The following is an 18,485-nucleotide window of genomic DNA, read 5'->3' on the forward strand; positions in this document are numbered from 1 at the left end:
TCCCAGCTGAGCCTCTCCAGTGACCCTCCTCTCTGGCAGGTGGTGGCAGAGCAGATCCCAATGCTGGTGCAGGGTGTGCGAGGAAGCCGGTCCCAGCCAGACAGCCCCAGCACCCAGCTAGCTCTCATTGCTGCCAGCCAGAACTTCCTGCAGGTACCCGCGCTGCCTGGAGCCTCCTGTGCCGGCTCCAGCACGGGCGTTACAGCTTTCATACCGTGCTTGGCCCTCCTAAGATACCGGGAAACCTACTGCACATGGGCAGCAGAGAGATGCTGTGTGTTTGTCCCCTTCTCATGGCTTTTTCTTTTGGCCTGGCAGCCCGGTGGGAAGATGGTAGCTGCAGCCAAGGCCACTGTCCCCACCATCACAGACCAAGCCTCTGCGATGCAGCTCAGCCAGTGTGCCAAGAACTTGGCCGCGGCTCTGGCCGAGCTCCGCACGGCCGCCCAGAAGGTGAGAGGCTGGGTCCCATCGTGTGGCAAAATCCTGGCTACACAGAGCAGGGTGGGGATGGCAGGGCGATGGGGACAGCCCGGTGGCAGGTCACGGTCTCTGCCGCAGCAGGGTGGGCTCAGTGGTTGCCCCACTCACCTTCCCCTCTCCCCCATTGCAGGCTCAGGAGGCGTGCGGACCCCTGGAGATAGACTCCGCACTGGGTCTCGTGCAGAGCCTGGAGAAGGACTTGCAGGAAGCCAAGGCAGCTGCCCGTGACAGCAAGCTCAAGCCTCTGCCGGGAGAGACAGTGAGGGCGTGGGGAAGGGCAGCGTGGGATGGGTGCTGGGGCAGGGGAGCCACCGGGGTGGAGGCTGGAGGTGCAGCCCACCAGCACGTCCCCACTCATCCCCCCGCAGATGGAGAAGTGTGCCCAGGACCTGGGGAACAGCACAAAAGCCGTCAGCTCCGCCATCGCTCACCTCCTGGGAGAGGTGGCCCAGGGCAACGAGAACTACACAGGTACTGGCTTCCGCGCCGGGGCTGGGAGAGGGGAGGGGGCTGCACCGGCAGCGACTGATCTCTCCACCCCCCCCAGGGATTGCCACCCGAGAGGTAGCCCAGGCCCTGCGCTTGCTCAGCCAGGCTGCCCGCGGTGTGGCGGCCAGCACCCCTGACCCACAGGCGCAGAGTGCCATGCTGGAGTGTGCTGGCAACGTCATGGATAAAGCCAACAACCTCATCGAGGAGGCGCGGAAAGCGGTGGCTGAGCCCGGTGACCCGGAGAGCCAGCAGCGCCTGGCCCAGGTGGGGGGAGCCCCAGTGCCCCTCGCCAGCCCGCAGGAAGGGCATGGGGCTGGCCGGGGGACAGTGACCGCTCTTTGCTTCTCCGCAGGTGGCCAAGGTGGTGTCGCAGGCCCTGAGCCGCTGCATCAGCTGCCTGCCAGGACAGCGGGACGTGGACGCTGCCATCTGCATGGTGGGAGAGGCCAGCAAGAGACTGCTTGTGGATTCGGTGAGCTGAGCCAGGGCGGGAGGGAAAGGGGGGAAGCCTTGTAGGAATGCAAGCTGGTTCATCCATGCTGGGTTCCTCTCTAGCGTGTCCCCAAGCAGGTGCCAGATCTTCATCCTCCATCTCAATCCTCTTCGCCACCTCTCCTAATCCCTCTCCCTGCCTCCAGTTCCCTCCCAGCACCAAGAGCTTCCAGGAGGTGCAGAGCCAGCTGAACCAGGTGGCCGCAGGGCTCAACCAGTCTGCCAATGAGCTGGTGCAGGCGTCGCGTGGCACCCCTCAAGACCTGGCCACGTCCTCTGGCAAATTTGGGCAGGACTTCAATGAGTTCCTGCAGGCGGGAGTGGAGATGGCCAGCCAGTCCCCGGTGAGAGCAAATGCCCATTGGGGGATCCTGGGTACAGTGAGAGGTTTGGGGTGCCTGGGAAGGCAGCTGACCGCAGGCAGGGTGGTCGGGCAGCGGTGGTTAGGGTGGCTGCGGCCAATGCAGCTGGTGAGATGGGGGTCTGGGGCTGTGCAAAACTGCAGCGGCAGGGGGAAAGTGGCTTGGGTTGGTTTGGTTCAGCAAGCGTTGCTGCCATATCCTTGCTGTTGGCGGATGAGTTGGATGAAGGGAACTGGCTCAGCTTGGAAACCACTGGAGAAGACCCAGGGTTGGTGTGGAGCTTGGAAACCTGTTGCAGGTAACTCTTCTTGGCTCCTTGTAGAATAAGGAAGACCAGGCGCAGGTGGTGTTGAACTTGAAGAGCATCTCCATGTCCTCCAGTAAGCTGCTGCTGGCTGCAAAGGCGCTCTCCGCCGACCCCGCAGCCCCCAACCTCAAGAATCAGCTGGCGGCAGCGGCATGGTAGGAGGAACTGCTCCCTGTGAGCTGTTTGCTGTAGCAGTGGGGCCGGGTGACAGAGCCAGTGTTGATCCGTGGGTCTCTCTCCCCTGTCCCCGGTAGGGCCGTGACTGACAGCATTAACCAGCTGATCACCATGTGCACCCAGCAGGCGCCGGGCCAGAAGGAGTGCGACAACGCCCTGCGGGAGCTGGAGGTGAGAAGCCACATCTCGCTAAGGCAGTGGAGGGGCTGAGATGGCTGGGTGCTGAGATGATGAGGAGGGGGCAGCTGCGCCCTGCTGCGAGGGGTGGGAGGGAGTGAAGAGGAGGTGCAAATGGAGGGCATGGACCCTTCCCCTGGATGTGACAGCCATGTCTCTGCAGACGGTGAAGGAGCTGTTGGAGAACCCCACCCAGACCGTCAATGACATGTCCTACTTCAACTGCCTCGACAGCGTCATGGAGAACTCCAAGGTGAGCCCTGAGCTGGGGGCAGAGGTTTGGGGAAGGATGGGAAGGTTTGGGAAGGATGTGGGGACAAAAGGAAAGGTGGTTCCTCCCCCGTTGATGAAGCACAGTGAGCTCTGAGCCTGGGAGCACTACGGGAGTGGGAGGTAGTCTCTAACTGGTGTGTGGTGTGTCCTGCAGGTGCTGGGCGAGTCCATGGCTGGCATCTCCCAGAATGCCAAGAACAGCAAACTGCCCGAGTTTGGCGAGTCTATCAGTGCCGCCTCCAAAGCTCTCTGTAGGCTGACAGAGGCAGCTGCCCAGGTAAGACGCACTTGGTCCCAGCCTTGAGCGTTACGCCTGGTGCATAGTTGCCGTACGCACCCCTCCCCTGCCCCTCCAAGCCTGGCCCCATGGGACAGTGCTGCTAGCCTCCTCCCCAGCCCATGCCTGCTCTGAGCCTCCCCACCACATGCAAGCTCTCGCTGCCTCTCTTGTGCTCCCAGGCTGCCTACCTCGTGGGGGTCTCAGACCCCAACAGCCAGGCTGGACAGCAGGGCTTGGTAGACCCCACTCAGTTTGCCAGAGCTAACCAAGCCATCCAGATGGCCTGCCAGAACCTGGTGGACCCTGCCTGCACTCAGTCCCAGGTGAGCATGAGGTGGGGCACCGTTATGGGCATTTTCTTGCATGAAAGGGAGCGTGAGGCTAGCGGGAAGAACTGTGTCCCAAGAGTTGGCTAAAATTATGGGTAGTGTCTCATCAGGCCCCATCAGCTGTACTGGGAACTAGCTGGCAACAGTGACAGTCCAGATGGGGGGCTGTATGGGCGTGCAGGACCTTGATGATCCTTCTTGGGTCCCAAGAGGGACCTCTGCGGTCACTGGTGCCCTGTGTGGGGCTGGCGGGAAGGGAGAGCTGTGGGGATGGGGAGATGCGGTGGGTCCTGCCTCACCCTGCTCTTCCCCGCAGGTGCTGTCAGCAGCTACCATTGTAGCGAAGCACACCTCGGCCCTGTGCAACACATGCCGCCTGGCCTCCTCCCGCACCGCCAGCCCTGTGGCCAAGCGCCAGTTCGTCCAGTCAGCCAAGGAGGTGGCCAACAGCACGGCCAACCTGGTGAAGACCATCAAGGTGCGGTCTCCCTGCTGGGGCGCCATGGTGGGGATGGGATTTGGGGCATGGTGGGGGCTGGATAACTGCCCCAGTCTCTCTATGCCAGGCCCTGGATGGCGCATTCAACAAGGAGAACCGGGAGCGGTGCCACGCTGCCACCACTCCTCTCATAGAGGCCGTGGATAACCTGACGGCCTTTGCCTCCAACCCGGAGTTTGCCACTGTTCCTGCCCAGATCAGCCCGGAGGTAGGATGCTGCAGGGGCAGGGAGGGGATGGCCTGGCTGTGATGGGGGCTGCTGAAGGGTGGGGAGGAGCTGTGCCTCCCCCTGAGCTTGGGATGGGGCCCCAGTGCAGGGCTGGAGTTTGGGGGGGGTGATGGGGAGGTGGCAGCAAGCCTTGGGCTTTGAGGGGCTGCTCTGGGGTGAGGGTCGTGGGAGAGGGAGGGGGTAACTTCCCATGCACAGTCCCTCGTGTGCGTCATCAGCCCATCGTCTCCCCATGCAGGGGTGCAGAGCCATGGAGCCCATCGTCTCTTCGGCCAAGACCATGCTGGAGAGCTCTGCCGGCCTCATCCAGACCGCCCGCTCTCTGGCTGCCAACCCCAAGGACCCACCGCAGTGGTCGGTGCTGGCCAGCCACTCTCGCACTGTCTCAGACTCCATCAAGAAGCTGATCGCCAACATGAGGTGAGGCAAGTCCTGCCCATTTGGCCATGGCCCTGTCCCCGCTAGTGGGTACCCCTGCTCAGGCTTACTCCAAGTGAGCCATCCCTAGGGACTTTTTGGCTCATCTTCTCCTTGGCCGCTGCCAGGGGGGAGGCAAGGGATGGGATGGAAGATGCCAACCCTCGTCCAGTATGGGAGCTGCTCCTCCAGCCCTGGCACAGGTTGATGGGGACGTGTGCCGGTGTGCCTGGGCTCTGACACCGGGTTGCCCCCGGCCCAGGAGAAGGGGTCCTGCCCCTCGCCAGCACCAGCTGAGGCCAGGGGCAAAGGGGTGGCATAGCGCCTGCCAGCGCCAGGCTGATCTGTCTGTCACGCAGGGACAAAGCTCCAGGACAGCGGGAGTGTGACGAGGCCATCGAGGTGCTGAACAGATGCATGCGGGAGGTGGACCAGGCCTCCCTCGCTGCCATCAGCCAGCAGCTGGCCCCCCGAGAAGATGTCTCCCAGGAGGTGGGTTGGGGACACACTGCTGCAAGCTCAACTGGGGCGGGTGTCTTTCCCCCTGGCTCCCAGCAGCGTGCAGTGACCCCAGCCCTGCTGCAGCCTCACGCGACACCCTCTCTTTGCGACAGGCTTTGCACAACCAGATGATCACGGCTGTTCAGGAGATCAGCAACCTGATCGAGCCCGTGGCCAGCGTGGCACGGGCCGAGGCCTCACGGCTGGGGCACAAGGTAATGTGGGGATGGGGAGCTGCTGATGAGGCGCTCAGTGCATGTGGAGGAGCTTGCGGCGGGAGGAAAGGCGCGAGGCAGCTGGGGCTGGAAGCTGCTGGCACTGATGCTGCTCTTCCCTAGGTGTCCCAGATGGCTCAGTACTTTGAGCCTCTCATTACAGCGGCTATCGGCGCTGCCTCCAAAACGCCCAACCACCAGCAGCAGATGAACCTCCTGGACCAGACCAAAACGCTGGCCGAGTCTGCCCTGCAGATGCTGTATACGGCCAAGGAGGCCGGTGGGAACCCGAAGGTGAGCAGGAGGGGCATGTGTCAACAGTGTGCTCCCCTTCACGCGTGGGTGCTGCATGAGAAGCTTGGTCGCGTGCTGCACATGCGTATGCCAGACACAGAAACCTTGCCGGGGCCACCGTGAGTGTGTGGCATCCCTGGCGGGAGGGGAGATGCTGCCTGCTTTCCCTCACTCTGGCTCATCCTTGCAGCAAGCTGCCCACACCCAGGAGGCTCTGGAGGAGGCCACGCAGATGATGAAGGAAGCAGTGGAGGACCTGATCACCACCCTGAACGAGGCAGCCAGCGCTGCGGGTGTCGTGGGGGGTATGGTGGACTCCATCACCCAGGCTATCAACCAGGTGAGGGGAGCATGGAGAGGACCTGGCCAGGGCTGAGGGTGGAGGAGAGGAAGAGTCAGTCAAACCCTACAAGGTCTCTGGGCTGGGGCTGGAGCCAGACTCTCCTGATGGTCTCTTGCAGCTGGACGAGGGGCCGATGGGTGAGCCAGAGGGGACCTTTGTGGACTACCAGACCACAATGGTGAAGACGGCCAAGGCCATCGCAGTGACTGTGCAGGAGATGGTGGGTGCAAGCAAACCTGTCACCACAGAAAGCGGTGCCTGCCACCCAGGCAGGGCAACCACCCTCCTTGCTTGCCTGTCCCAGCGTAGGGCCCCTCTACCTCCTGCTCTTCTTCCATCGGCAGGTCACCAAATCCACCACCAACCCAGATGAGCTGGGCGTACTGGCCAACCAGCTCACCAACGACTATGGGCAGCTGGCGCAAGAGGCCAAGTCGGCTGCACTCACCGCTGAGAACGAGGAGGTGCGAGCGTGGGCTGTGCCATGGGGCAGAGCAGGATCTGCTGGGGCATGAGAGCAGAGGATGGGGGCACTCAAACCTCCCATCGGAGCTGGGGGCAGGCAGCATTCAGACCTCCCTTGCAACACGGTGTGGAAACGCGGAGCAAAGCTATGTTTCCTTTTTCCTCCTTCTGAGTTGGGAGGATTGGGAGAGAGGAGCTGGGTGGGGGTGGCTGGTGTTTCCCAGCGGGTATCACGGATGCAGGGCTTAGTTCCCTGCTGGCTCTCTCACACATGTGTTCCCCTCCAGATCGGCTCCCACATCAAGTGCCGGGTGCAGGAGCTGGGTCACGGCTGTGCTGCCCTGGTCACTAAGGCTGGAGCCCTGCAGTGCAGCCCCAGCGATGCCTACACCAAGAAGGAGCTGATAGAGAGCACACGCAAGGTTTCTGAGAAGGTGAGCAGCCTGGAGAGAGGTGCGATGGCGTGGCGAGGTGGGAGGGATGCTGGATTGAGCCACGTGCCCTTGGAGCCAATGCACTGGGTTCTCCCCTGGTCCTGTTGGGTTCTGTTGGCTCTCTCAGCTGTGCTTGCTCTGGCCTGATTCAGCTGATGGGGTGGAGGATGGATCCCCCTCTCCAGGTACTTGTTAACAGCAGCTGGTGTTGTGATGGGTGAGTGCGACATCCAGATGCTGCCTGATGACATGCCGATGATGTCCTGCCAGGGAAGGCTAATCTGCACACTGGTGGCAGCCCAAGGCCCTCTAAATCAGCTCTTTTAGTGGTGGGTGTAGCATTTGCTGCGTCTCTAGCCAGCCTGCAGCTCATGCTGGGTGATCGATCTCTCCTGTACCTTTTGCTGGCATGGTGGAAAGCATCCTGTCTGTAAGTCAAAAGAGCACACTTCTGAATAACAGACAAAAATATGGCTAAAAAACTCTAGTTGATAAGGGTAGAGCAGCAGTGCTTGTAAGCAAGGTTCCAAAAGCAAAACAAACACTTGTTCATAGTGCCTGGCATGTGTCTGCACACTCAGGGCCTCCTGCAGGTCCTTCCTTTCCAAGATTGCTTTCCATCAGGAAACATGTTCTACGAGTGCTTGCCCAAGTACGGAAATTGAGTTGAGCAGTTAAAGAAGGAATAAGCTGCGATGTTCTGATGCCCATCGTGCAAACCTTATTCATTTGGAAACTAGCAGAGTCCAATATCTCCTGGACCCCCAAACACGATAGGTACAAGGTAAAAATATGGAAGCTAAGAAGGGGTGTCCAGACCACATGATTCCCGATTCCCCTCCTTGGTGTGAAGCGGCTCTGTCCTGGGGAGGTGTCGGAGGAGGTATGCAGTGGGGGTTGCCTGAACCTGCTCTGCTCCCCCAGTCACCCTGCTCGTACCCTGCAGGTGTCCCACGTGTTGGCAGCCCTGCAGGCTGGGAACCGCGGGACACAAGCCTGCATCACAGCAGCCAGCGCCGTCTCTGGCATCGTTGCTGACCTCGACACCACCGTCATGTTTGCAACAGCAGGAACCCTCAATCGGGAGAACTCGGAGACCTTTGCTGACCACAGGTACCTGGGCACCTCGCCCAGCCTCTGCTCAGCCAGAGATAGGGGGGCAGGCTGTGTCCTGCAGTCTCCCGTCTTTCTGAGCTGTGGACCAGCCCCAAGGAGAGCTGCAAGTTCAGGTCACGCTGGCTCTGTTTCCCCTCCAGCTCGTACATACAGAAGGCAGGGTCTAGAGTCTCTCTACACCCCAAGGAGCATGTGTGTGTGTGTATAGAGGGCTGTGTTCTCTCTGACTCCCTTCTTCCCCCTAGGGAGGGCATCTTGAAGATGGCCAAGACGCTGGTGGAGGACACCAAGGTGCTGGTGCAGAATGCCACGGCCAGCCAGGAGAAGCTAGCCCAGGCTGCCCAGTCCTCCGTGTCCACCATCACGCACCTGGCAGAGGTGGTGAAGCTGGGTGCTGCCAGCCTGGGATCTGAAGACCCGGAGACTCAGGTGGGATGGGGTGTGTGGGGTGAACGGAGGCTGCTCATAGCTTGCTTGAAGGGGCTGAGGGTTGAAGGTGTTGTGTGGTGCTCTGGACTGGACTCTGAGTGTTGTGGAGAGGGCTGGCTGGGCTTTGGCTGGTGCTGGCTGAGCTGGACTCCGTGTATATCGTGTGCCCTGGGGTGTCCAAATTTCCCACTGCTGGGCCACACCAACCCCAGCCTGAGTGTAACCATAGCCAAGCTGTTGCCCTGGTCTTGTTCTTCCCCAGGTGGTCCTGATCAATGCTGTGAAGGATGTGGCCAAGGCACTTGGGGACCTGATCAGTGCCACCAAGGCAGCTGCTGGCAAAGCTGGGGATGACCCTGCTGTCTACCAGCTGAAGAACTCTGCTAAGGTCTGAGCTGGACGTGGTGGGAAGGAGGGGATGGGGCAGGGGGGCTGGAGAAAGAGCAGGGGGGCTTCTCTGCCTGCCTTGGGGGCAGGAGGACAACTGGGGGGCAGTCAGGGCAAGGGGGGAGGAAGGGGCACGTAAAAGGTGGAGCACAACATGCAGAGGAGGCATTGATGGGAGAACAAGATGAGGTGGTATGAGTGGAATATGGGGATTGGGGCAGTTTTGGACCAAACCATGAGGGAGGGACAGGTGCTGGCAGCAGCCCAGAGCTTGCATGGGGCTTCACCTGGTGCTCTTCTCCCTTCCACAGGTGATGGTGACGAACGTTACTTCCTTGCTGAAGACGGTGAAGGCTGTCGAGGACGAGGCCACGAAGGGGACACGAGCGCTGGAGGCCACGATAGAGCACATACGCCAAGAGCTGGCAGTGAGTATAGCTGCGGTGGCACGGCTGCCGTCCTGCCCGCCGGCTGTCCCCACGCCTCACCGCCGCCTCTTGCCTCGCAGGTCTTCTCCTCCCCCGTGCCTCCCGCCAAGGTCTCCACCCCAGAGGACTTCATCCGTATGACGAAAGGCATCACGATGGCCACAGCCAAAGCGGTGGCCGCTGGCAACTCGTGTCGGCAGGAGGACGTCATCACCACAGCGAACCTGAGCCGCTGTGCCATTGCGGATATGCTGCGCGCCTGCAAGGTATGGCAGGGGTCAGCAGGGGCTGTAGGTCTAGCACGGGTTTGTGGGGGGCAGCGTGCACCCTGCAGGGGAGGTGCCTGGATGTGAATCGGGGTTTGCTGTCTCTGGGTTTCAGGAAGCCACCTACCACCCGGAGGTGAGCAGGGACGTGCGGCAGCGGGCGCTGCGCTTTGGCAAAGAGTGCACCGATGGCTACCTGGAGCTGCTGGAGCATGTGCTGGTGGTGAGTGTCCCTGCCCCAGTTCCCAGAGTGTGCAGAGGCTGCCCGTGGATGCCAGGGTGCTCCCCAAGGCCCTCTGGGCTCTGCACCTCTTCCCGCTGAGGTCTTTGCATGGCCCCCTTCACTGCCTGCGCCGGCACAGCATGTGGCCGAGCCCCTGCCATGGAAGCAGATGTCAGAGATGAACAGGCTCTGAAGAAAGGTATTTGGCTAATAACAGATGGAGATTAACTGGCTGTAAACAGGTGGAGGCTGGAAATTCAACAACACAGGAGCAAAATCCTGAAGCAGCTTCCAGTGAGAGTGGTGGGAGTAAGAGACTTCAGCCAGTGGGAGAGGGGTAGTGCCCGCGATGGCAGAGGTGATGACTGCAAGCACCAGCTGCACCCTTTTGATCCAGTCTTCCTCTAGTTTAGTCCTGAGGACTTCAGCTGGCTGCTTTAATTAACTGTCCTACAAGATGAGTGTAGTTTACAAGAAGCAAATTAAGACCGGATTAACCAAGAGAGTGGTAGAAAGGATCCAGTGAGGTCCTCCCAGCAGTTTGCATTCTTGGCGAGATCACAAAGGTGGAGTTGAGGGCGCTGGAGGGATGCACAGATCCATGCCCGCGGAGCTGCGAGAGCCCTCAAACCGGGGTCAGGACAAAGATTGAGGGCGAGTCAGCTCTGCAGCAGGGTTTCACTAAGCTGGTTAGAAGGGCTTGGTAAGAGTGTGCCATTCAGGTTCACAAGATACAAGGCAGAGGAGCTCAGATTGTGGTTTCCCACAGGGAAAAAGCCCCTTTAGGCAGAGGGTAACCAGCGCTGGCAGCACAAAGAGGAGGTGGGCAGGAATCAATGGCTAGAAACTGTAGCTGGGTGGAGGGGAGATCAAAGGATGGTTTTATCCGGAGGAGGTAACCACTGGGGTACAGTTCCAAGGGGAGCAGTGAGTTTTCCATCCTCTGCATCTAGATCAAATATCTGTCTGGAAGATGCTTTAGCCACACGTAAGTCATCCGCAGCCAAGGCTGTAGTGCTAAGGAAAAATTCTCTGGCTGACCTGTTGTTAACAGATGATTGGGCTAATGACTTACTGTGGCAGTGCCTGAGGTCAGCCTACTTGCAGGAATACGCTATTCTGCTGTATTTTGGGTGTAACCTCCAGCTGCCATGTGGCATCTCTTGAATATCATACATGCGGTACATCCCCTGAAACATTCACTGGAGGTGCATCTTAGTAAGCTCGTAGCTTCCAGGCTACTTTCAGCTCCTGATAAAGATCATTCAGCAGTTTTAAACACATCGTCAGAGCAGACAGCGGACTTAATAACGTGGCATTTTGTCTGGATGCGCTTATGAGGGCAAACCATCTGTCGCTGCGTGCCATCAGCTTGGGGACTCCGAGCCACGTGCAGTTCTAGTGACTTTGCTGGGATGGCCCCACACAAGCAAGTCCAGAATAAAGTCACGACGCCCCCAGCCTCTGCAGCACTCTGGCCTGTGAAGGCAGGAATGAAGCGCATGGGTCACATTTATCAGAGGGCAGCAGGTTCCTGGAAAGCCACAAGCAGGAAGGATGTAAGGGAATGGGAAGGGAGATGGCAGATGCGATGCTGCCTTGCTCCCTGGCAGCAGCAAGACCATTGTTGTACGCTGGGTCCCCAAGGGAACCAGTGCTTCGCACGGAGCATGAACAAGCATGGTTTAGGGTTTGAGAAAGGGGGTTATTTGACTCGGGATGGAAAACATGGCTCCTGGCAGAAGAGTGGGAAAGCCTGCATATTTTACTGGGGAGGGGAAGGAATTCGAACCTCCACAGGGACTTGGTATTTGGTAACAATAGGTCTCTCTCTTCAAAAGCAGAGAGATCCGGTGGCTGAAAACCACAGTGAAGCAATCCAGGGTGGGGAGAAATAAGGTGCAAAGGGAGGCGAGGAGGAGAGTGGCTCTGTGGCTGCTCTGGGTGTAGGTGGCTCCTCCGGCCCCGGGAGCCTCTGGGTCTGGGCAGCTGGCCGCCTCCGGGCACCCTGGCTCCCCTGGCCCTGCTGAGGCTGAAGTATGAGCTAACACTGGCAGCACGGCTCCCCACCCGGGGCCTCTGATCCTTCATTCCCACCTCTCCTCTTGGCTGCCCTTCACCTCCCACCAGAGAGCACCCACCTTTCTGTGCTCCCTATCCCCAGCACCCATGTTTCCCGACTGGGGCATTCGCTGCTGCCTTCTCTCTCTTCTCCCTCCCTGTCAGCTGGTGAGTAAGGCTACATTGGGGTGCCTGCCGGTGTCTAACCTCAACATGCGCCTTGCTCACAGCGTATCTGCGTGCCCAGCCCAGCGCTGGGGTGGCACTTGTGTGTGTCTGCAAGGACCCCAGGATCCGTGTGTGTGTGTGTGCATGTGTACTCACACCCGCTCTAGCTGACAGGGTGGCTGCCACCTGTGCAGTGCGAGTCGGGCCAGCAGTGAGCTCTGCTTGCGCATACGGACCCTGCGTGTGTGCACACGCATGTACCATGGTATGCGCATGCCTGTCCCCCTGCCCCAGTGAAGGACCCCTGTGGCTCTGCCTGCCACCTTGTGCTGGTGGGGCCAGCCCTCCTGAGCTGGGATGTGGCTCCAGGGTCCCCCCCCTTGCCCAGCTTGTGTTTGCAGACAAACCTCCAAAATGGGGACAGCGAGGGGGAAATGCTTCTGGAGCTTGAAATACTTTTTTTTTTTTTTTTTTTTTGGGGGGGGGGAGAAATCCTGGAGCGGGTAGCCACTGAGTGCAGGAAGGCTTGCACTGAGGGACTTGTGTCTGCAAGATGTCCCAGAAGCTGTGGACGCTCATACCCATCCTCGGGCAGGAGGAGACCAGCCATGGTCACTTGAGAAAGCATCGCAGACAGTGCCCAATACATACACACATGCAGTGGAGCTGGGGGATCCCACTCTCCTTCCCTGGGGAGCGCACCCCGAACAGGCCAGTGGGGCCCCCCCTTTTCCAGGTGCTTACCTCTGCTCCTTCCCCACAGATCCTGCAGAAGCCAACTCACGAACTGAAGCAGCAGCTGGCAGGCTACTCCAAGCATGTGGCCAGCTCTGTCACTGAGCTCATTCAGGCAGCCGAGGCCATGAAAGGTAAGGAAGGGTCCTGCTCAAGGGGGCAGGACTAAGGACTGAGACTAGGGTGGAGGGCTCAGCAGCTGCTGGAGGAGGTAGGACAAGTCAGAAATGAGGTTGTACGCAGGTTTAACCTGCCTCGCTTCCTGGTTTTTCTAGGGACGGAGTGGGTTGACCCAGAAGACCCCACCGTCATCGCTGAGAACGAGCTGCTGGGGGCAGCGGCTGCCATCGAGGCTGCAGCCAAGAAGCTGGAGCAGCTGAAACCAAGGGCCAAGCCCAAGGTGTAGTGGTGCTGAGCCCCATGCTCAGCTTGGGGCAGGCTGGGTCTCTCCTGCCTGGGCCTTGGCCAGACATGAAGGGTCACGTGTGGGAAGCCCCATCCAACAGCCAGTCTCTCTTCCTGCGCTCCTGCTGCCTCCCACATCCCCAGCTGGACCTTCCTCGGGCAGCCCGTACCCTCCTGCACCCCAAGGCCTTTAATCCAGCTCTATATGTGCCCCCATCAGCCCCCTGCATCCATCTTCCTGCTCTGCCCCGTCTATCCTAGTGCCCCTGCCTGGGACTTATGCCCTGCTTTTGCCCACAGCAAGCAGATGAGAGCCTGAATTTCGAGGAGCAGATCCTGGAAGCTGCCAAATCCATTGCTGCAGCCACGAGCGCCCTGGTGAAGGCAGCCTCAGCAGCCCAGCGAGAATTAGTGGCCCAAGGAAAGGTAAGGCTGGAAGGGGGAAAAGAAAATCTAGGGCTGTGGTGGGCTCTCCCTTCTCCCGGGGCTGCTTGCAGCTCTCGGGCCCCGTGGCAAGGGGTATGCGGGGCTGTGAGCTTCACTCCTCCTCTCCTGCCTCACAGGTGGGCGCCATCCCTGCCAACGCAGTGGACGACGGACAGTGGTCCCAGGGACTCATTTCAGCCGTGAGTATCAGTCATGCCCATGGGATGGGGGGGATCCTCCTCTCAGCTCCTGCTGCAAAGATGAGGATGCTCTGCCTTTGTGCTTCTCCTCTGTGGAAGAAGCAGCCTTGCTTCTTGCTTTCTCTCCCACCAGCTGAGACATGGCATGAAAGCTGGTCATCCCCATCCCATGTCCCACAACCTCCCTGGGGCCGGTCCGGGCATATCCTCTCCAGGGGAGGCTCCTGCACCCCCCCCCGACAGCCTCTCTCACCACAGGCACGCATGGTGGCTGCTGCCACTAACAACCTGTGTGAAGCTGCCAATGCAGCGGTGCAGGGCCACGCCAGTGAGGAGAAGCTCATCTCGTCAGCCAAGCAGGTGGCTGCCTCCACAGCACAGCTCCTGGTGGCCTGCAAGGTGAAGGCTGACCATGACTCAGAGGCCATGAAGCGGCTCCAGGTGAGTCTCAGGCTGTCCTCCAGCCCCAGATGCCTCCTCCTGGCTGCTTGAGAGGTGGGTGGGAGGTGGGGTGAGGACATGTGGGACTTCAGGATGGGGCCATCCACAGCGGAGGTGTCTCCCCAAGGCTCACGCTCCCTGCCTGTGTGTATCAGTGGGGAGCTTGTTGGGGTGCAGGCTCCAGGTAGCTTGGACTTTACTGCTACTGTGTGCTGGGCGTATGTGTGATGCTGGGCTGCTGAGCCCAGGGACATTCAGAGCTGATGAACTGGCACAGAAATGCCTGAAATGTGTGCACTGGATCCCTGGCCTTCAAGAGGTTAATGTTTGGGGGGCATGTTTTGTAGCACTCTTAATCCTCAGAGGCTGTGGCACACAAGAGGTTAATGCCCATGTGTTGGGGGGTTAACACAGGGTCCCAGTGCTGGTCCCTCAGGGCAAAGGGCTGGGGAGTGTCAGTGGGGCTGCCCCCTAGTCCCTGCCTCACAGCTCAGATGGGAGCCAGAGCCCAGCTGGGAGCAGCAGTGCCTGAAATGGTCATGAGTGGGTGGTAGTGGTGTGGCAGCGAGCCATGTAAAGGAATCCCTGTCTGCAGCTCCCCAGGGTGCCCGGCTGCCTCTCCTGCCTGCCAGCCTGGCCTGGGGCAGGGGTTCCTTCACACCCCCCCCAGGCAGCAGTCATGCCCTGGGGCTGGGACTTACGCTGCTGCTCCCCCTCTTCCCCGCTGCAGGCCGCTGGCAATGCGGTGAAGAGAGCGTCGGACAATCTGGTGAAGGCAGCACAGAAGGCAGCTGCCTTCCAGGACCACAACGAGACGGTGGTGGTGAAGGAGAAGATGGTTGGGGGAATTGCACAGGTGAGGAGTGGGGCTACTCTCATGGAGCAGGGGTGGCTCTGGCTGCCACCACAGCCTGTGTGTGCCTGTCTCAGGAGCATGTCCTACCACCCACTGGCATGGGGCATGTCTCTGGAGAGCCTCAAAAAAATGCTGCGGGTGCACCCATCCCACTCAGTGCCAATTAAACACCATGGCTTCACCCTTATCCTGCCACATGTAGCAGTGGGCACAGCCGGTGATCGTGCACGATCCCAGGAGCATAACGCCCTGGCTTCTCCTTGGTGTGGTGCCTGCACCATCCCAGTGTCCAGGACACGCGTGAAGGGGCAGAGCATTGGGTAAGGGGTGAAAGCTGCCTGGTATGGGCTGCTACAGGTCCCAGCACTGCCTCCTGGCCATGGGCTTGCAGCTCGAGACCCTCCGCAGGGTGTGCGGGGCTGAGCTCTGGGAGCTCTGCTGCTCCCTGTTATCTCCGGAGGACCACAGTCCCACCGTAGGGACAGTAGCCCTTGTGCCTGGGGCCACACCAACCTAGGGAGGCTGTGGCTGTGATGGGGGGGAAGCAGCAGCCCAAGAGCCTGACTCTGGGCTCGGCATTGCCACGGCGGAGGCTCTGGCCATCCCTGACGGAGGCAGCTGCGACCCTGGGGCGCTCGCCATGCTCTCCCAGCAGATCATCGCTGCCCAAGAGGAAATGCTGCGCAAGGAGCGGGAGCTGGAGGAGGCGCGGAAGAAGCTGGCCATGATCCGGCAGCAGCAGTACAAGTTCCTGCCCTCAGAGCTGTGGGACAAGGAGCAGAACTGAGCCCATGCCCTCCGGCCGCTCACCACACAGACTGCTGCCCGCCCCCTCCTATTTAAGATGACCCACCTCAAGCGAAGGGCTGCCTGGGCTAGACCAGGGCTCTGCCTGCACCCAGAGTGCTGGGACTAACCCAGCTGCTGCTCGCTGGTGCCACACTAGCAACTCCCCTTCACTGCCCAGGGCATGGCCAGAGCAGCTGGAGGGGCCCAGCTGGCGTGGGAGCTAGGGCTGCACTGGCTCAGGGCTCACCTACCAGCCCCAGCGTGGGGGACTGGAGAGCTCCCCACTGCGGGGGCTGTTTCTGTGTGCCTTCGTCATTCCCACTTGTGCTCCTTTTCTCTGCGTGGGAGAGGAGAGGTGGGTGGCTTGCCCTCTCCTGTGCGATGAGGTGCAGGGAGCAGCATGGTCCCTCACTGAGCTCTTGCACAGAGCTGCCTTTCACCTCCAATGCCTTATTGCTGGCTGAATCTCCCTCCTCCTCTTTCTCTTCCTCCCCAGCTTCTCTGGGAGGCACCAAGTCCCCCCGCCCTGAGCATCTTCTTCAGCCTGGGCCCCTCCTGGGAGTGACGGGGCTGGAAGCTGCACTGCCTCTACTGGGGGTGGGGGAAGGCGATGGGTTTGCCTCTGGAGCTGCTCTTCGCCTTCCCTCTGGGCTTCCCCCCCCCTCGTGGCCCTAGTCAGCTCTGCCCTCTTCCTCCTTCCCAAGTGCCTGCATCATTTACCAAGATCTGCAGTATTTTTGTAACTTTTCAATTTCTGCAGCTTTCAACATTCATTTATTAAGCTTCCCCTATTAAACATTGGAGGAAACCAGCTTCCCCCTGAGGCTCTGGGCTGGGGGGTGTTGATGTCTCCATAGAAAGACATGTTCATCAATAAAATCTGGTTTTCCTGCTTTCTGTATCAATGGGACCCCCTAAGAGAAAGAGGGGGTAGGGGGGCCTATGGCCAGCTGCCCTCCCTGTGGGGGGGGAATGCTGTGTGGGTGCTTATACAGCATGGAAAATATTTGAGGCATGTCCAGCCCCAGGCGCCCGGTGGGCCGGACCCCTGCTGCCAGCCATGTGCCGGCCTTCACAGGTGCTGCTGGGGGGCTATTGCTATGCAAGGGAGCCCTGGGCATTTTGTTGCTGGGGGAGTTGGGCTTCAGGGGGGGGACTGGACAGACTCCTGGCCATAATCCTGCCACCAGACGAAAATATCCCTGGGTAGGGTGCTATGGGGGTGCAGGTGGGGGGCCCCCTGGTTACCAGCAGCTCACTGGTGGGGAAGTGGCAGCGCTTGGTGTGCAGCAAGGCCAGGAATGTCTCGAACCCTCTGGGCTGCTGGCACTGAGCTTATGCCCCGAAATAGTCCCCTGGGGCCAACCTGCGTGGGTGGCAGCTGCCCTGAACATGTCCCCACCTGTTCCCACCCTGTCACTCAGCAGGGGTTTGGGAGGCCCAAGCAGTGGTGGGGCAGGCAGGGATGCTGTGGGGTGGAGCAGGGACATGGCCGGGCTGGCATGTGTCCCCTGTCTCTGGGACCTGTCCACGGCAGCATGAGCAGCGAAGGCAGCATCCTGCAGCATCACTGCCAGCGACCCCCTGTCCCCCCGCAGGCACATCCCTGGGGGTGTGGAGGGGCTGTTCCCCCTGGGACACTCACCCCTGGCCAGGCTCCAGGATGGATTTGTGGCTCTTGCAGGCATCCCAGTCCTCCCAGCTGTCCCCTGACAATCTGCGCTGGCCTGACCTGGCACCAGGCTCTCACCCAGGTACCAGCTGGCATGGGGCCCCTCTGAGCAGCCAGCAAGGACGGCGAGTGGGTGCGGTGCAGCAGTGGCCCCGGCCTCATCCGGGCAGCCTGGGGCCACGAGAGCTCCGGCACCCCTGACACGGGGCTGCAAGCACACCCCCCTGCCGTGTCCTTCAGGTTGAGGTACAGGCAAGGGGTGGTGGCACAAACACCAGGGGAGGGATATGGGCTGCGATTTGCCCCAGCCCCCTAAATCTCCCTCATCAGAGTGAGGGGTTATTTTGGCAGGCAAGTTCGGGCAAGCACATGTGGGGGCTTGGAGCTGGGACACTGCAGTCACGAGGCACCAGCACCTCCGTGGGGACCCAAATCTGGCCAAGTTGGAGGCGGGCAGGGAAGCCACAGCCCAACTTCTCAGGGAGCCCAGGGATGGGGTGAGACACTGAGGCATGGGTTGCACCCAGGAAGTTCCTGTTAGATGGTGGGACAAGCCTTTCCCCAGCAGGGGCAGTCGGGTCCTGGAGTGGGGCATGGATGGGGGATCCCTGTCCTTGGAGTCCTTAGCCCAGGGTAGGGCTGGGCATGGGGCAGCAATGGGAGGGATGTGCACCCACACCCCTCTGCATCCCCTTGTCCTGGAGGCCACCCCAGAGGATGGCTTTGAGGGCAGACTCATGGTCTCGGGCACCCGGATGGCCCCAGCTGTGCCGGTCAGACGTGGCCCTGACGCCTGGAGCAAAGGGGAGCGAGCAGCAAGGGGGAACTGCTCCTTCAGGGGGGACATTCGAGGGCTGAAGCCCTGCCTTGCCCTTCCTGGCTGCTCACACCGTGCACATCATCGTCTTTCCCCTGAGTGCTGAGCCCATGAAGCTGCTCTGGGCCGAAGCATCTCACAGAAAGCCATCCATCCTCGCCCAGGAATGATGGGAGACAGATCTTCCCCCTCCCCTCAGAAGCCATGTACTGGCAGTTACTGACTCTCCTTGTCCAAATATGTGCCTAATTCGTCAGTATTAATAGCTGCTCTCCAGAGTCCAGCAGCGGCTCTTCT

General features: G+C 60.4%; 1 protein-coding gene across 2 annotated transcripts in view; it reads left to right on the plus strand.

Moving 5' to 3' along the window:
* LOC142074903 (talin-1-like) overlaps nucleotides 1–16,584 on the plus strand; it is a 30,276-nt gene extending 13,692 nt beyond the window's left edge. For both annotated transcript variants that reach the window (XM_075135868.1, XM_075135869.1), the window contains 35 exons: nucleotides 40–153; nucleotides 319–453; nucleotides 614–742; nucleotides 852–954; nucleotides 1,031–1,239; nucleotides 1,328–1,447; nucleotides 1,614–1,811; nucleotides 2,152–2,291; nucleotides 2,391–2,484; nucleotides 2,654–2,743; nucleotides 2,918–3,040; nucleotides 3,223–3,366; nucleotides 3,689–3,850; nucleotides 3,939–4,079; nucleotides 4,339–4,520; nucleotides 4,877–5,009; nucleotides 5,132–5,233; nucleotides 5,357–5,527; nucleotides 5,718–5,867; nucleotides 5,989–6,090; nucleotides 6,215–6,334; nucleotides 6,623–6,769; nucleotides 7,716–7,882; nucleotides 8,131–8,314; nucleotides 8,577–8,702; nucleotides 9,013–9,129; nucleotides 9,210–9,395; nucleotides 9,511–9,618; nucleotides 12,611–12,716; nucleotides 12,858–12,982; nucleotides 13,288–13,413; nucleotides 13,551–13,613; nucleotides 13,872–14,054; nucleotides 14,785–14,910; nucleotides 15,566–16,584. In XM_075135868.1, the coding sequence (XP_074991969.1) occupies nucleotides 40–153; nucleotides 319–453; nucleotides 614–742; nucleotides 852–954; nucleotides 1,031–1,239; nucleotides 1,328–1,447; nucleotides 1,614–1,811; nucleotides 2,152–2,291; nucleotides 2,391–2,484; nucleotides 2,654–2,743; nucleotides 2,918–3,040; nucleotides 3,223–3,366; nucleotides 3,689–3,850; nucleotides 3,939–4,079; nucleotides 4,339–4,520; nucleotides 4,877–5,009; nucleotides 5,132–5,233; nucleotides 5,357–5,527; nucleotides 5,718–5,867; nucleotides 5,989–6,090; nucleotides 6,215–6,334; nucleotides 6,623–6,769; nucleotides 7,716–7,882; nucleotides 8,131–8,314; nucleotides 8,577–8,702; nucleotides 9,013–9,129; nucleotides 9,210–9,395; nucleotides 9,511–9,618; nucleotides 12,611–12,716; nucleotides 12,858–12,982; nucleotides 13,288–13,413; nucleotides 13,551–13,613; nucleotides 13,872–14,054; nucleotides 14,785–14,910; nucleotides 15,566–15,697 (4,758 nt within the window). In that variant the 3' untranslated portion in view covers nucleotides 15,698–16,584. The remainder of the gene's footprint in view (nucleotides 1–39; nucleotides 154–318; nucleotides 454–613; nucleotides 743–851; nucleotides 955–1,030; nucleotides 1,240–1,327; nucleotides 1,448–1,613; nucleotides 1,812–2,151; nucleotides 2,292–2,390; nucleotides 2,485–2,653; nucleotides 2,744–2,917; nucleotides 3,041–3,222; nucleotides 3,367–3,688; nucleotides 3,851–3,938; nucleotides 4,080–4,338; nucleotides 4,521–4,876; nucleotides 5,010–5,131; nucleotides 5,234–5,356; nucleotides 5,528–5,717; nucleotides 5,868–5,988; nucleotides 6,091–6,214; nucleotides 6,335–6,622; nucleotides 6,770–7,715; nucleotides 7,883–8,130; nucleotides 8,315–8,576; nucleotides 8,703–9,012; nucleotides 9,130–9,209; nucleotides 9,396–9,510; nucleotides 9,619–12,610; nucleotides 12,717–12,857; nucleotides 12,983–13,287; nucleotides 13,414–13,550; nucleotides 13,614–13,871; nucleotides 14,055–14,784; nucleotides 14,911–15,565) is intronic.
* The last annotated feature ends 1,901 nt before the right edge of the window (nucleotides 16,585–18,485 follow it).

The sequence above is a fragment of the Calonectris borealis genome, chromosome W (genome assembly GCF_964195595.1).
Source record: "Calonectris borealis chromosome W, bCalBor7.hap1.2, whole genome shotgun sequence".
NCBI classification, from domain to species: domain Eukaryota; kingdom Metazoa; phylum Chordata; class Aves; order Procellariiformes; family Procellariidae; genus Calonectris; species Calonectris borealis.